Here is a 17,474-nt window from a genome sequence, read left to right as displayed (position 1 = left end):
TTTTTTTTAAGATTTTTATTCATTGATTTGTCAAGAGAGGAAGAGAGAGAGAGCACAAGCAGGGTGAGCAGCACGCAGAGGGAGAAACAGACTGCCTGCTGAGCAGAAAGCCCGATGCAGGACTCGATTCCAGGACCCTGGGATCATGACCTGAACCAAGGCAGATGCTTAACTGACTAAGCCATCCGGATTTCACTTTCTTGACTTGCTGTTGAAACCTGTCTCCTAGGGACACCTGGGTGGCCCAGTGAGTTGAGCGGCTGGCTCAGGGGATGATCTCAGGACCCCAATCTCAGGGCTGTGGGAGGGAGCCCCTGCGTGGGGCTTTGCTTAGGTTTCTGCTTGGGTTCTTGCTCCCTCTCCCCCTCCCCCCAGCGCTCTCTCTCACTCTCTCAAATAAGTAAATAAATCTTTAAAAAAAAAAAATCTCCTAAGTTTCCTGGACTCCTAGTTAATAGTTTGCTCACCTGTTCTGATGCACTTCTCACTTCTTTGCCACTCAAAGTGGTCCCATCACCTAGCTGGAGCTTTCCGGAAGACTCTGCAAACAGAGCTTCTCCCTTTTGGTTCTAAAGCTATGGTTACCTCACTTTCCCTGTCTGTCAGGTCTCGCTATGTAATCTTTGGTCTGTATATGCCTTGCCATAGCCATAAAACTGTATGCTTGGCAGTGGAGGAACCATCCTTGGGCTCCCTTTCCTGAGTCACCTGCCTTACCCCCTGCGTGCCCACCACTGCGCTCAACACGCAGAAGCTCGATAAATACAAACTGAATTGCAAAGAATCGCTTACTCTCTCAGTGTTCTATTCTTGCACGAGAAATTGCTTCTTGGCATCATATAATTTGGGCACTGCGGTACCTTGTATGATAAATTGTGGGGAATTTATCAATTTCATAAAATATGATGTTTCCGTTGCATGAGGTTCAAGTTGCTGAATTTGTTTTAGTCAAAAATTTTATCTTAATTTCATCTGCTATTTTATCAGCTTTTTCCTGTCTTGTGGGGAACAGTGGAAATACAGTTATAGTAAAATTAATAGTAATAATAAGTAGCTGATATTTATTGTTTGTCATGTGCCAGATACATGCTGAATTATTCATATTTATTATTTCATTTAATGCTCATAATCCCTTTCCTGAATTTATAGAGGAGAAAACAGAGGCACAGGGGAGAGAAACAACATACCCCAGGTCCCACTGCTCATGGATGGCAGATTTAAATCCCCCCTGGAAGCCATATTTTAAATCAGTCACTTGGTGCAGTCACAGAAATAATGACTTTGTAGTCTTTTTAAACAGTTATTGAGATGTAATCACTTTACATGACTTTGCTACTTTAATTTTCCACAGAAAAGCTTAAGATTTGTAATATGCTGCTTCTTTTTTTTTTTTTTTTTTAAGACTTTATCTATTTGACAGACAGAGATCACAAGTAGGCAGAAAGGGAGGCGGGGGTGGGGGGGGGAAGCAAGCTCCCTGCTGAGCAGAGAGCCCGATGTGGGGCTGGATCCCAGAACTCTGAGATCATGACCTAAGCCGAAGGCAGAGGCTTAGCCACCCAGGCGCCTCAGTATGCTTCTTCTGAATCCAGCAGTTTTGTAACTGCTCTGAAACTCTGAGAACACTACCAAAACTGAGGCTTTTTGCCTCCATTTCCTCCCCTCTAAAATGAGAGTGTGAAGAGTCATTGTTAAGATTAAACGAGTTTGTGCAGGGAAAACACCCATAGGCAGCACGAAGTGCCCACAACACACTTCTGTTGGTGTCGGAGTAACTGGGCTCCGTCTCAGCAGTGGCCATTCCCTTACTACCACAGGAAGGCACATTCATATGTCTCTCCTGTGTTTAGTATGTCCTTTAAAACAAATTGGTTTGCCAACTATTAAAGAAATTGCCTAAATAAAAACCCACACTTTTATAAAATATAAATACACCTAAAACTGACTGGCACATATGGTCAGAACATTGAATATTTGATGATAGATGTATAAATAAATGAATAGTTGACCTAATAAAGGAATAAATGATCAAAAGCTCAAACAAGAAAGTGAATGACTAATAAAATTATGAAGTTCAAATTGATCTGCAGAGCCTGGGAATAAATGGATGCAAAGAGAAATAAAATGATAGGCACATTTTTTTTTAATTTTCCAAGAACTATATACCCATGTCTACTGTAAATCTGTAAATCATGTCTCTACTAACATGCAATTAACAGTTTCCAAAAATAAGTAATGTGAAGTCAGGTTCAAAACTAATGAAGTCCACATCCAATTATAAGAGAAACTCAGTGAGATCTCACTCAAAATTGAGGAAGGAAGTCTATGGTCAAGTTTTTATTTCATCCTTAATTTCCCACGCTTTTCAAAGAGCCATATTCTAACTTTTTCTCAAACATTTACAAGGAAGTATTGAGATTGTGAAAATAGATACTCAAAATACCTCCACAAATATTTACATTCTGCATTTTTAGTTAAACAATTGACTTTGTTCTTTAGCATTTTGGTCAAAATACTTACATGTTTTAAAACATCAATAACAAGAGGATACAGTTTTTCCCCAGATAGTCCAAACTTACTGGTTTTAGAAAAGCTTCACAAGCAGAAATTGGGCAATTAAAAAAAATGTTAATGCACACACACCCTGAAAATAAGGGGTAACGGGAGGGTGGCAGTTGGCCATTTATTTTAACAGAAAAACACATCTTGAACCTCCCTGTGTTTATATAGTGGAGACTAGCTGAGCAGGTACATTTACTCACATCACTATGACAATAACCTCAATTTACTGACTTTCTATAGGATGTACTTCAAAGGAGGTCTTGGATTGGCATGCATTGGTTTATTACTTTTCCCAGCATCCCAGTACACAGGGAGGGGACTAGCATCTTCTCTTTATCACCCAAGATTAAAACTGGAGGTACTAGGAAATGAAGTGACCTGCCCAAAGGAGACAAACTATGACCTTATGTAACTTGGCTTAGAACTCATGTCTCTTTCATACCAAAAGGTGTTTTCCCACTGGATTATTCCTCCTTTACATACATCTAAGCCAGCCACAGTGCCCAGCTGGACAGGATAGACTGACTACCTGGGCAATTTCCAAGAAAATTTTTGGAGGGTGGATTAATGTGACCCAGAGGTCATGCTGAGCCTGGGGAGAAAGAAAAGCAAGGCAGATAGAACTGTGTGTGTTGGGGGACATTCAGCGAGCAACACGTGAATGACTGCAAACAGATCAGCAAAAGGAAACTGTAAGCAAAAGTGAGAAACGGGAGTGCTTTCTAACACACTTCTTTCCCCATTGGCCTCATCTGAATCTCCCACTGCAGCCCTGAGTTTTGCACTGGCCCTAAACGTCAGCCCGAACCTGAGCTCCCCGCCCCCCACCCCGTATGCTGGAGTTGCTCTGGCAAGAGCCCGGAGACCTGGTTTTCCAGCAGCCGACTCGGGGCAGGTGGCTTTGTGAGAGGAGACTGCAGGTGGGAAGATCTCATCACAATGAACCAGTCGCATCTATGACCTTGGAATGGCACATTCTTTGGGGGTGAAACCAGTCAAAGGCCCTCTGCTGTAAAAGTCACAAGGAGGCATTTGGACACCCGTGGTCATCTCTTTCAAACCTGACTTGAGCTGTCAGGACTGAATCACTTTCTTTCACCGTGGGTCTCATTACTGGTGGCTAGTTCCACCTGTTTCAATATTTGGTTGATGGCAAAAGTGACCCTGGAGAGCTGAGGGACAAGGGCAGCTGAAGTGGCTTCCAAACCAATTGTAAAAGATACCAAGATAACCTGTCCCCTACAAATGGGACTATGAAGACAACTTGGCCAAAACGATGTGTTCAATAGGTACCTTCATCTAAAGCTCTTTCCCGGGGTTAACCAGGTTTGGGAGGGGGATCCGTTTAACAGCAGTGAGAGACAAAGTCAGCTCAACTTCCAGGATTAAGAATGCAGGGGAGACATAGGAAAACACCTCTGGACCCAAGAAACTAACAAGAGAAGAGAAAGACTGGACTACATAGGTCACCCAGCATAGCTTTTTACCCCACCCAACTTCACAAAAGCACTGGCCCTTTCCAATCGTCTCTCATGAGTGGATGAAGCGACTAATTCTTAACTATTTAAGCAATGAAGTTCTCCTCTGTCTAAATCTTGCAAATCCAAGAAAGGGTTGTCAGTCCTCAGAGAAACAGGGACCAATGTCAGGGTGTGGTAGAATAAACAATTACTTAAAGAGAAGCTCAAAAGATCTGGGGTTTTATTTCAATTTTGCTGCTTTTTATCTGTGTGGTCTTGTGTAAGACACTCAACTGCTGTGTCTGCTTTCTTCCTCATAAAATCCGCTAATGTCTTCCTCTTGATGCATTCTAAATAACACACAGTCTCTCTTCCTCCTGTACCTGGTCATTCACACTAATGGTTTCACATCACCCCCAAGGACACTTTTGTTTCTGGAATGTGTATATTCTGATCATTGGAATCTCAGAAAAATACCTCAAAATAGGCAAGACCATCAAAAATCAAATTGGCCCTTCCCAAGTGGTTACATGATGTTAATATTCACCTCTCTCTGAAATCTAGTTTCTCACTGAAACAAGTTATTCTATAAAACAAGAATAATGTTGTAATTAAAGATAATTTCAATTAAGGAATTGTCAGTGAATTCAGTTAAAGGTAGACTTGGGTAATTGTGTGTTGTATCTGAATAATCTGATGCTCTTAAAGCCTTTCTTAACTGCTACAAGCACTGATATTTTCAGGATATTAAAATACCTGTGTTGGGATGCCTGGGTGACTCAGATGGTTAAGCGCCTGCCTTGGGCACAGGTCAAGATCTTCAGGTCTTGGGGTCGGCCCGCAGTGGGCTCCCTGCTTGGCAGGGGAGTCTGTTCCTCCTTCTCCCTCTGCCTCTCTCCTCCGTTCATGCTCTCTCTCTCTCTCGCCCTCTTTCTCTCTCTCTCTCAAATGAATAAATAAAATCTTTATAAATAAGTCAATAAATAATAAAATATCTGTGTTAAACCAGAATGTTCAAGGCCATCACAGTTCAGCATTTTCCAGTTGAGAAAGGTTTTCACTAGATGATATTTAGGGACGACTTTTTACAATCATTAAGCCTCATCACATTACGACTAAAAATTTCTCTTCTATGAAACCGTGAGGATCGTAGCAAATATATTAAGCAAGGAAGTATGCAAATATTGCTCTCTTTGTCCAATGAGAGAAATGGCACAGGAAACTAGGTTTACCATAAATCACAAATACGGGTTTCTGAGATAAAAACAGAGGAGAATCCTAGGCATGTGTGTTTGACTCTGCCTCCCTTCTTTGTGAACACACATGCCCAAAGGAATGTAGGCTTTCCCCATGCCTCATAAGAATTAGCATCAGAGTGATCACACTGTTTGTCCCTCAGCCCCCTATGCTGTACAGGTAATACGCTGAGGCCCACAGAGTTTAGGCACCTTGCCCGAGATCACATAGCTAGTCAGAGAGGCCTTCTTCTTCTTTTTTTTTTTTTTAAGATTTTATTTATTTATTGGACAGAGAGAGAGATCACAAGTAGGCAGAGAGGCAGGCAGAGAGAGAAGAGGAAGCAGGCTCCCCGCTGAGCAGAGAGCCCAATGCGGGACTCAATCCCAGCACCCTGGGATCATGACCCCAGCCGAAGGCAGAGGCTTAACCCACTGAGCCACCCAGGTGCCCCCGAGGCCTTCTTCTGAACCCCTCAACGTGGCTCTTTCCCAGACATGGCTCAGCCCAGCTCCATCTCCTCCTACCCCGTACCTGGAACAGGCTCACTCATTCACTTGGCCAATAGGTACTGAGAACCCACCTAGGACATTAAGCCCAACACAGAACGCAAGTTCTCATCAGCTAAAACAGGTTAGGTTACCCTCCCTCCCAGTGGGGGAAGAAAAAAAAGTTCAAAAGTCAAAATGAACAGATAAACAGATGAGAATGAGCCTTAACACAATCTCTAAGATTAGACACACCTGGATGCACAGCCAGACTGTACCCTTTACTACCTGTGTGACTTTAGGCTACTGTGTCCTCTTGTGTAAAACTGTGGCAATTCCTCACAGATGTTTCATGAGGATTAAATAAGGTAATGTTGTGGGTTTTGTTTAAATAGCACAACGTGTAGACAAAGGGTCTCAACAAGTGGTAATAATTACCGTCACTACCAACCGAATCGGGCTGGAAGGGGAGTAAGGACTCTTACTCTTCATTCCTCCACTCCCCCGGCCCCCACAAAGAGCTCAGCTCCAGCCACCTGTCCCACGTCCATGGAGAGAGCAATAGGGAACTTCCCAGGGTCCTTGCCAGGGCCTCGGGTCCTGGTTCTGGCCTCAGGCCTTCCTAACTCCCTGTCTCTGACTTTCTCAGTGCACCATGACATTTAAATTCCTTAGAGTCTATGAACCGTCTACCAGTCCAAACCTGTGCACATTCCTGCCAGAAAAACTCAGAACCTTGCCTAATGAGTATTTAGTTAACAGGAAGATAGGGACGCCTGGGTGGCTCAGTTGGTTAAACAGGAAGATATCAGACCAAGAAGAGAACCGCTAAGCTAAAAAACAAAAGAAGTGCATTGTGAGCTTTCCCCAACATGCCCTTTATCTATTGTCTCTGAAATCCGTTTACTCCATAACAATGTGGGGCATTACATGAAAAGCAGCCCTGGATCCCTGGCCTCCCCAGCCCTCCTGGAGGAGATGGGATAAATTCTCGTAAACACCCAGTGACGGATATGGAGACACAAAGGCCATCTCAGCCATACAAAGATAGGCACCTGTTTGGAAAGGCTTCAAGGAAAAGAGTTCTAAAGGGCAGTGGGGTGCTGGGCAGACTGCAGAGTTGACCAGACAGCAAAGTGAGACAGTAGGGGGCAGCAGAAAGAGGGACCCCTCCGCAGCCGAGGGCAGAAGTGAGGGACTTTGCAAACTTCTCCGAAACACCTTAGCGCCCACATCATGGACAAGAACCAGAGAGCTGATCAGATTAGAAGGCAGACGGAAATTATGGTGCACGCTCCTCCAGCTCACGTGTTTATGTGTCTTGATCAGGTCTGAGTCAGTCTTCGCTTCACCTTTACCATAAGTAGGAATGTGAATGCCCCAACCCAAATAACTTCAAAACCCCAGAAGTGACTTACTGGCCTCATCTCCATCACTGAAAGGTAGAGACATCTAGGAGTAATGGCAGAACTCCTTTTTTTTTTTTTTTTTTTTAACACTACTAAAAAGTATTAGAAGAGCTAGAGAACTGCAAACCTACTTAGGGTTTAAAAAATTACACTTTTATAAATGTTTTTGCTAACATGTCTTGCCACATAGGATGGCAGGTTTGTAATGGCTAGAAGTCATTAAGGCTTATGTTTTTGCTTTTTGGACAATGATCTCTAATTACAGCAGCATGGTGTTGTCCATAGACACTGTTATATAAATACTTGTTGACTAATCTGGTCATGCTCCTTACTCAGGTCATAAGACACACACATATCCCTTTCAAGAAACCTTGATTCATTCCTCCACGAAGGCCCTGCAGGCCACACTGGTGACAATTTCGAGAGTAAAATAATATTTCTCCTTTAACAAGTGCATTCGACGTGACAGGCACTATTCTAGAACTTTACTCATTCCTTCCCGTCCTTGCTAATTAAGGAACTCCAACCCATGATAAAGCAGCCATCGTTGCAGATGAGAAAGCAGGGCCTGGAGAAGAGAAGCGATGTGCCCAGGTCACACGATTAATAAATCACTGCAGGAGATTACAATCCAGCTCTACCCAACCCCATACTGCAGCTGTGGGGTATTGCTCAAGAAGGAGACAGATTAGGAAGAGTCTGAGAAAAATCTCTCATGCCTGTACCTCAAATTAAAAACAAAAAACAAAAAACAAACAAAAAATCCCTTGTCTTTGTGAACCTTTACATTGTTTTTCAAATGGAAAATTGCATGAAATGCCCAGTGCATAAGCCCCAACAATTACCACACGAGATTGAAGGCAGACCCGTAAGCCAACCAAAAGCTCTTTTCCCAAGACAGGGCTGTGGAAAAGAGGTCAGATTTCCTGGGTCTTCCCAAACACCTTCTTCCACCTGCCTCCTAGGAGCTCTGCTGTCGAGGTCTAACACCAGCCGGGATGAAAATAATTGCAGTGGGAGGGCTCCCTTGGTCGCCACTGAGCGCCAAAGTAAATCTTGCTCGTCAAGATAATCTCATCGGGCACCATCCACCAAGTCCGGCAGACACTGGCCCCTCAGAAAGGCGGGTCTCGCGCAGCCCCCCACCCCCTACCCCCAGGGCCCACCCTGGGGCCCGGGCTGTGCCGAAAGTGAGAAGGGCCAGGGTGGGGAGCTGCCGCCAGCTCCAGCGCTAGCCGGGACTCCCCCAGCACGCTGGCTCCGCGCTCCCCGGGAGGGTGTCCTGGCCGGGGCGCAGGAATAACACGAGCCTCTACGGAGGCAGCAGGGAAAGGCCAGCGGCTTCAGATTGTTGTTTCTGGATCGTTTTTCGCGAGTCTGGGCCTTGGGAAACACGAGGCTGTGTGAGGGCTGAAAGAGGCCCTTGTTGAAAGGGAGCTGCAGCCCTTCTCTCTCCACGCGACCTGGAGCAGGACGCCCAAGGCCCCCACACCCCTCTCGCCCCCTTACGGGGACCTCGGCCGCCATCTTGCGAAGCCACCGCGCCGACAATGCCACGGGGAGGACGTCTGCGGCTCGCGCGGACCGTCCGGGCGGTGCCGGGGAACCCACGAAAGGAGACGTGTGGGTGAAGGGGCTGGGTGAGGTATGAAGCACCCCAGACGGGGGACTTTATGATTTGAGGGACTTTATGATTTGAGGGACTTTATGATTTATGATAAGAGACTCAACCTTATCTTTCATCTAGACTCAACCTAGATGAAAACCAAACAACGCTGGGCGTGATGCACAGAAAAATTAAAACTCGAGAAGGGGAAAAAAAATGAAACTGAGAAATACCTCGCCCTTTTTACAGAAGGCCCAGATGTGGAACACAAACCAATTATATTTTCCAACCCAGAAAACTGTTTATCAGGCTGCGCATTTATTTGGGGCGCCAATACCACCCCACAACCTCTCTCTCCAAATACCCTTCTCCTGTTACTATATTACTAGACTCTTTAAGATATTGACAACTCGCTTCAAGATATTGACAACTCATTTTAAGATATTGACAACTCGGTTTTTTTTTTTTTAATCTCTTCTTCTCTTCCAGCTTGAATCTCCAGGAAAAATAATAATAATAATAATAATAATAATATAAAGGAGAGGACACTCTTTAAAAAAAAAAAAATCTAGGGTGCCTGGGTGGCTCAGTCGTTAAGCACCTGCCTTTCCCCTCGGTTCCATGTGGGGCTCCCTGCTCAGCAGGGAGTCTGCTTCTCCTTCTATCCCTCTCCTTGTCCTCTCTCAGATAAACAAATAAAATCTTGGGAAAAAAAAAAGTCTGAAAAGTTTTGTTTTGTTTTTAAATTTTATTTATTTATTTGAGAAAGAAAAAGAGAGAGTGCACACACAAGCCAGGGGAGGTAGAGAGGAAAAAACAGAGGCAGACTCCCCACTGAGCATTGAGCCCCAAAGCAGGGCTCCATCCCAGGACCCTGAGACCATGACCTGAGCCAAAGGCAGATGCTTAACCAACTGAGCCATGCAGATCTGAAATGTTTTAGATATGAATTATGATTTTCTTTAGAGGACATAATTTCTTTCTATACTGCCTTTATGAACATATGCTCAACAGTGGTTTCATGGTTCAATCCCTTGCTACTTCTTGTCCACTAGAGAACTAATAGCTACTGCTTTCTCTGCCTCCAGGCTCCCACTCTCCAAGCCACCCCCCCCCACCCAAGCAGCATTTTAAATTTTAAATCTCTTCACGTTCTCCTTCTTAACATTTTTCAATAGCTACCCATTACCTAGAGCAGAGGTTCTTAATCTTTTGTTGTGCAAACGATATGGCCTATGCTAAACTCCTGCCTTCCTTCTGTGAGTCTTGAGTCCTGGTACCTACTATACAGTGCATATGTGACCAGTTCCCAGGAAAAACTTCAGGTTCTGAGGCCTGCCAACAGGCATGTAAATGAACTTAAAAGCAGATTCTCCCCCAGTCCAGCCTTGACTGGGGGACTGGCCAACACCTCAGTTGCAGCCCTGAGACAAAAAGAACACAGCTAAGCCAGTCTTGGATTCCTAACCCAGAAAAATGATGAGATAATAAACATCTGCAGTTTAGAACTACTAATTTGGGGGACAGTCTGTTACACAGCAAGAGATAACTCATATAGTTGGGGAAATATTTCCCCATCATTAACGAGTGATGGCTGAAAATAATGTGAATGTGTCTCACTTAAAAAAACAAAAAACTCTGCTATCTACATATTAGAAAATTAGAAACAGAATTTCCTAGGCTATTTAAAGTTTCCCAGATAAAGACTATGCATAAGTTTGAACCAACTGCTAAAAATTTGCAAACTGCAACACCTTCCAAAGAGTTTGCAAGAATGACTTATTAACATCACGGAAGAAGGAAAGTTAGTAATTAAATTTCAAGAAAAACCTGAACATAGTACTCGAGAATTTAAACAAAATAGAATCATGATTCAGTTAATCCTGCCAATAAACACTTCTTCGATTGGAACTCTATCTCTTTTCGAAGAATCTTGTTTTGATTAGACCCAGAAATCAAAATAAACTGAACTTAAAACCAGTCCTTTAATTACCCTATCACAAAGCATTAAACCAACCAAAGTTTTTGACCGTTCAAGCACATTGCTCATTCTAATTCTGAATATTTTTTTTAAAGATTTTACTTATTTATTTGACAGATCACAAGTAGGCAGAGAGGCAGGGAGAGAGAGGAAGGAAAGCAGGCTCCCCGCCGAGCAGAGAGCCCGATGCGATGCGGGGCTCAATCCCAGGACCCTGGGACCATGACCTGAGCTGAAGGCAGAGGCCTTAACCCACTGAGCTACCCTAATTCGGAATATTTTAGTGAGAGCAAAGAAAGCTATATCTTTAAATATCCTCTAAGTAATCTTATCCCTATGTATTTTGTAAGAGATACAATAGAATAGGATGACAGTACGTACATAAGTATCCTATAAAGTATTACATAATTACATATTTGAAGACTAACAAGCTTAAGTTGTTTTTACCATTAGGTGTACGCAACTCATAGGACCCTGACCTCCAGGTTAAGTCCAAATGCTTTCCTTTAGTTTGCATAACTTCCAGCTCTCCTACCACCACCACCACCACCACCCCCCACCCCCCGTCGCCCCTCATATCCTCCTGGTGCCTCTGTAATTCCTTTATTACAGGACTCACCACGCTATGGCATATTTTAAGGATTTGCTTATTTTTCATCTACCCATACTAAACTGAGGGCTTTTGACAAGTTTGCACAGTAGCAGACAGTCAACAAACATCTGTTGAATAGATGAATGTACTGATGAATTCATTTTTTTTCAGATCGTTTTTCTCTACGGCTCAGTCTAACAAGTTGAGAAGGGACTCTCCCTTCATCTCCTCCTGGCCAGCTACCTGGCTACCACACCACCAAGATTTAATTTCATAACATTTTTTCAAAAACTGTCAAAAATTGAGTAAGGCTCAGATCCAGAAATTCCAACCATATTTCTCACAATATTGTGCAAGCAGCGCTGTTGGATGGTAAGAAGCCAGATAACCTCAGGTTATCCTCAGTTTCCTCACCTGGTAAACGGAAAGAGAATAACTAACGCATATATGCTGTGCCCCTGGCGGTCCCCAGATCGGTGCGCCCCAGTGTGGGGACGGAACACACCCAGGGACGCTCCTTCTCCCAGCCTCCGACCACCCTCCAACCTCTCTTCCACACACAGACTTCGCCACTCTCTTCTCGGCCACTCTCCGCCCCCGGGGCCCGCCAGCACCCCATCCCGCGCCGGGCTCCCGGCCGCTCCAGGCCCGGTCCCAGCGGCCGAGGCCCGTCCACCGCCCGCTGCCCGCGCTCCACGGCCTCGCATGCCGCCGGCCTCCCCGCCTCTCTCGGCACCGCGAGGCCCAGGCTCCGGCCGCCGGGCCCCGCCTCCCCCCCCCCCCCCCGCACGGCCCCGGAGAAGCCCGAGGGCGCCCACGGCTCCCGAAGATGCAGCCCGGAGCCCCCGCGGCCGCTCTCCGCGCAGGTGCCCGGCTCCTCGCTCCCCGCCGAACCGCGGCCGGGGACGCGAGCGCCCGACTCCCCTCCGCAGGCTCGACCCGCGCGGGCGGGCTGGGCGCCGGGCTCTCCCAGAGGCTCACCCGCGGGCGCGCCTGGGGGCCCGGCGGCCTCGGAGGGCCCTCGGGCTGCTGCCAGAGCCTGTGCGGTAGGCGACGGGGCACTTCGGAGACCCCCTGGAGCCCTCTCCCAGCGGTGGACCGAGGGGAAACAAGAACGCTTTTTGCAGTAAAATACTAATATAATAATAATAATTGATGCTATAGGTGTGGCACAGAGTAAAAGTTCAATAAACGTTGGTTATTATCCTATTGCCCTGGTAGAGACGTTAAGCAAGTAAGTAATAGGTACTAAATACACTCCCAGAATAGACCTGCCCTGTACGTCCAGAGAATACACACACGCACTTGCAGATAGAAATACCTGAAGGGCAAGGATTCTGGACACTTATTTTCATCGTTGTGGTCCCAGATCCTGGCATATAGTAGGTGTTCACTTAACGTTTGTGGCTTTATTTCAAAATTTCCCATAGAGTCCTGCCTCCTACAGATATGGATTCACATTGTGTTTCAAATCATACTTGGGAAAGCATTGTTAGGGTATCTATTGTCAGAAGCAGGATGTGGGAAAACAGTTAATGTGACTGATGTTGCAGGAAAAGCTGAGAAAGACAAGGGAGGTAATTACAGTTCAATAGAAACCAAAAGTCAATCACTAATTTAATGGGAAATGATTCATGAAAGCAGTATTTACACACAAGTACAACTTGTCCCAGTGACTTCAGAAAGGGAAAAAAAAAGTTTTATTTAAAAACAAACAAATAACAACCTGGCAAAGTCTAACAGAATAAAAACGTTTGCAATTAAATCAATTCTGTTGTCAGAATTCTTTGAATGGCAAATGACTAATAGGAGATTAACTGGTATAAGAAAGAAATTCAGTGGGTTCACACAACTGACAATTTTAGGGGTTTGTTTCAGGAACTTATAAACTGTCATTAGGTGGCTCCTTCAGTAGATCTACCCCTTTATCTATACATCCATCCAACCAACCATCTCTCAGACTCCTGAGCCATCTCTCTAGCTTTCAGTTATCTCTTACTGGAGGCAAGTTTTTGTCATCTGGCAGGGGGAAAAAAGGCCAAAGCCACCAAAAACTTCAGGCACACATCATCCCAGTTCACTGGCCAACGTTGGAAAGTTTCTTTGTCCTTTTGGGTCCATATAGGGTAGAAAGAAGCTCAGGGTAACCTAAACAATATTTATCCACCATATCCACAACAGAAAAAAACATTCCGAATTCGACTACTCCAAAACACTAACCACTATCCATCTTTATATTCCCTTCTGGTGCTAGTGAATAACTCTTAAATGGTATCCTGGCTCGTGTTTTTTTCATTTGACATTATGTCATAAGCAATTGCTACACAGACTTTATAGTGATCACTTTTAAGTGTCTATGTAACATTTACCTAAAGCATTAGTCACTATGCAATAATTTACTTATGTCCTTAGTTAATATTTTGCAATTTCTAGATGTCGCTATAGTTTAAAGACATGGTAATTATTCTCTTATTACCTATAGCATGTTACTTTTTATAAAGTATTTCCTTAATATAATTCTCAGAAATTGGATGAATGAGTGAAATGGGAAGAATATTTACATAGATCTAGTTCTTCAGATACATAACCAAATTGTACCCATTTTCAGGGCTTCTACTAATGTTCCATGCCACAGCATTCCCACACCTTCACCAGCACTGAGGTGAACTTTCATGAAGTCACGGTTCCTAAACCTTCTCACCAGTTCATAGCAACTTCTTTAGTCTCACTACATTTTTAGCTTACCTCTCTCCCCTGAGGAAACATAGATGAGATTGCCTAGCCCCGTTGTGGGCACACAGTAGGCACTCACAAAAGGTTAGGTAAGTCTGCAGCTGACTCTATTATAATTCTACCCATGCCCCTAGGGAAAACCGCTTTTTGAAATGCTGCCTTGAGCATACAAAGGATGGAACAAAGATAAGCACAAATATATCTGCGGGGTCATTTCCACAAAAGCTATACAAAGAGGAAGGACTTGCTTTTTGATTGGTCCACTCTCTTGAGCTTCTCTTATCTGTTTTGCAGACAGATCTGAAGGAGTTATTCACACAGATGTGTAATGCAATCTTCATTGGTCCTCTTCTGAAGAAGAGGGGTGTGTGAAGGTGTGTGTGCGTGTGTGTGTGTGTGTGTGTAAGATTAACCAAACCCATTGCTCAATGTTGTGGGTCAAAACCCTGGAGGCTTGTCAGAATGACCTGTAGAGGGTTTCTTAAATGCAGATGTCTGGGCCTCAGCCCAACTCCTCTAATTTAGATACCTATAGGGCGGAGGCAGGTGTTTATAATTTTTTTAAATCTCCACAGGTGATTCTGACAGAGCCAGGATTTAGGAAGGAAATAAATCAACCAGCAATGAGGTACTAGAATTAATGCCAGTTGTTCTTAGTCCTTCCGTATGAATTGGAAACAAACTATAAGCGTTTTCTTTCATTCTACCTTTCCCCTGTCTCTTGCTTCCTAGTGGGAAAGGCTCTGTCGGCATGAATACTCATTCTCTTCTGAGCCGGCTTCCCACAGGCCCTTAGCCCACTTCTATGGATCAGCCCCTGAACATCCTGCTCTCCCATAGGAGGCCTGGGCTTCTTTAGGTTGCCAGTGGTGGCGACTGGGGCCTTTGCAGTGCCTGACTGAAGAACTAGCGAGTTTCCTGGGCAAACAGATCCACGCCGCATTGCGCAGCATCGACACAAGGCCTGGGTCCCTCTCTGAGTCTTCTAGTTTCCAACTTTGCCAGGATAATGGGTGCTATTTCATGGACCCCCTCAGACCCCACCCATAAGTTGTCTATTTACACGTCATATCTTTCTTCCTGGACTACATGCTTGTTGAGGGCAAGTTTGCACATCTCCCCCGTGGTTCGTAAGGCATAGAGCCTGGCACCTAAGAGACATCAGACACGTATGTGATGAGCAAAATACTAGAGGAGAACTGACATCCACTCCACACCGACTCTGTGCCCAGCACCCTGGGAGGCCTTTTGTTACATGGTCTCATGCTACCTGCATCACATCCCCATGAGGTAGGAGTTCCTAGTCCAATATGCAGGCAAGAATAGAAATGATCATCAAACAAAGTTCATTTGGTCAAAAACTGTTTATAGGCAGGAACATAAAAAAGTGAGAATTTATTCCCCTTTTTCTTCACGCAGCCCAATTTTCTTGAGATAATTTATGCATACAGCTGAAAGTCTACAGATCCTTTATGTGACAGACATATAATCTAAGACATGATCGTTCTCTCAGTTGGAAATTATCAAATTGATGAGGTCTAACCCAGACAAGTGCCCTCCCTTTTTCTACGTTGTTCGTTATCATGAGATCTTGGTATTTCAAATAGGATTATGCCATTTGGGCTGGGCACTTAAGATTTCCCTAAGGGCCAAGGCTGAGTAATTTTCAGGTAATGAGCTTTAATGTCCAAGGAAAGAGGCATCCGGCATCACCTTCTGAACCCGTGCCATGGATCTGCTGTAAGAGTATCAGGAGTTCTAGAACCTTGCGTAATTGATCTTGTGACTTGAAACTGAATCACTTTCAAGGCTTCTTCCAAAATGGTTTTTGCCCTCCTGAACTATACCTTATTACAGCTACACTTACCCAGACGACTGAAGAGAAAGAAAAGGATAATTCCCTGGTGTCTCCAACTTCACTGAGGAATCTTGAAGTCACCCTGAGCCTCTTTTACCCATAAGGGCAGAGGGTAGGATTTTCCCCATCCTTAAGAAGTATTGAGAGTGAGATGTGGAGGAAAGAGAGGTTCTTCTATGGACTCAGGATTCAAGTTTCTAGTTGTCCAAGGTCTCTGAGCCATGGCCCTGCGGAAGTGTTCCGAGTTCTACAAACCCTTAGGCACATCACCAGAGAGAATCTGCATCAGTGTAATGTCTGTGTGCAAAGTATAATAAAATTCATGAACCCAGACCCTACTCACTTGAAATTTGAGGTCATAAAACCTTAAAGCTGGCTCTCTTTCTTGGTACAGATGAGTACACAGAGACTCAGAGAGATTAAGTGACTTGCCAGAAATCACACAGCTATCATGGAGCAGAACTGTGGTTTGAAAGCAGTTCTCTAGAATTTCAGTCAGCTCTGTCCTGCTCTGTTTATAAAAGAGTCCTGCTCATAAGGTGAAAGGAAAGATGAAATTAAGCTTTCTTTTAAGATAAAATAATTTATCATCAAGAAAATAGCATAACTGAGGAGGTATAGAAATGAGGGTAGACTTGAACATATACATTTTCCTGCTGGAAAACAGATCATTAGGCGGAAGGAAGAAGTAGGAGGTAAGAATTAAAAGTCTACCCTTCAATTTGCCAGTGGGATCATCTGAGGAAAGTTAGGTGACTGATATGAACCTCAAATTTTTTCATGTGTCAAAGGGACCTACTTACAAGGTTATTCTAAGATTTAAATGAAATCATACAGATAAACTAGTTGAAACTTAGTTACTCAATAAATGTTACTTCCTTTCCTCAAAACAGCTATAAGCTAACCACTATTCTTTTCCAGTCATTAGAAAGTGACCCTTAATTGTTTCCTGGCCAGTCATTGTGTTTACTTATTTGCTCAATTGTTTATTTTCTGCCTCCTCCTACTAGGCGGTAAGCTCAAAGGGGACAAGTCCTTTTCTGTCCTCACCCCCTTTTCATCCCAAGTTCCTAGTACAGGGCCTGACCTATAGTGACAATTAGAAAAAATTGACAAATGACATAAAAGAATTAAAAACTTCATAGAGAGAAATGAAATTTTGGGGGGGGAAGGTAATATTTTACTAGTTCTTTTATACTGTGTGTCCTATGTAAAGATACAGTTATATATATATTTTAATTTATGTATATATATATACATATATACACATGTGAATCCAATATAGTGTAAACTAATATAGTTATAATATTTGTATACTAGTAAGTCATATAAAATACTATGTCATATATAGTATTATATACTAATAAGTATATATGTAATAGGTGAATATATGTACATTATACATGTAATTTATTATATTTGTAATAAACTCTACATATCAAAATAAATTATGTATGAAATATGAGATATTGTTTGCCATTGGGGAGAGGTAAAGGAATAGATACTCAAAGAGGAACAAAGAGAAGCTCAACATTAATCCATAAATCCA

General features: G+C 43.7%; 1 protein-coding gene across 1 annotated transcript; it reads left to right on the top strand.

The window, feature by feature from the left end:
- Window positions 1-8,705: 8,705 nt before the first annotated feature.
- Window positions 8,706-12,464, top strand: LOC111157735 (vegetative cell wall protein gp1-like). Its single transcript, XM_022519376.1, has 2 exons — window positions 8,706-8,782; window positions 11,807-12,464. The coding sequence occupies exons 1-2, from the start codon at window positions 8,706-8,708 to the stop codon at window positions 12,462-12,464; spliced, it is 735 nt and encodes a 244-aa protein (XP_022375084.1).
- Window positions 12,465-17,474: the final 5,010 nt, after the last annotated feature.

Source organism: Enhydra lutris, unplaced genomic scaffold (genome assembly GCF_002288905.1).
Source record: "Enhydra lutris kenyoni isolate GAN:26980312 unplaced genomic scaffold, ASM228890v2 scaffoldscaffold56, whole genome shotgun sequence".
In the NCBI taxonomy this organism is placed as follows: Eukaryota; Metazoa; Chordata; class Mammalia; order Carnivora; family Mustelidae; genus Enhydra; species Enhydra lutris.
This window is presented reverse-complemented; position numbering and strand designations above follow the sequence as displayed.

Bases quoted from the DNA above. Each gene is read 5' to 3' on its own strand.
- LOC111157735 (XM_022519376.1), top strand. From the start codon at position 8,706: ATGCCACGGGGAGGACGTCTGCGGCTCGCGCGGACCGTCCGGGCGGTG. The intron at 8,783-11,806 runs GTGAAGGGGCTG...GGCGGTCCCCAG, and splicing joins CCACGAAAGGAGACGTGTGG to ATCGGTGCGCCCCAGTGTGG.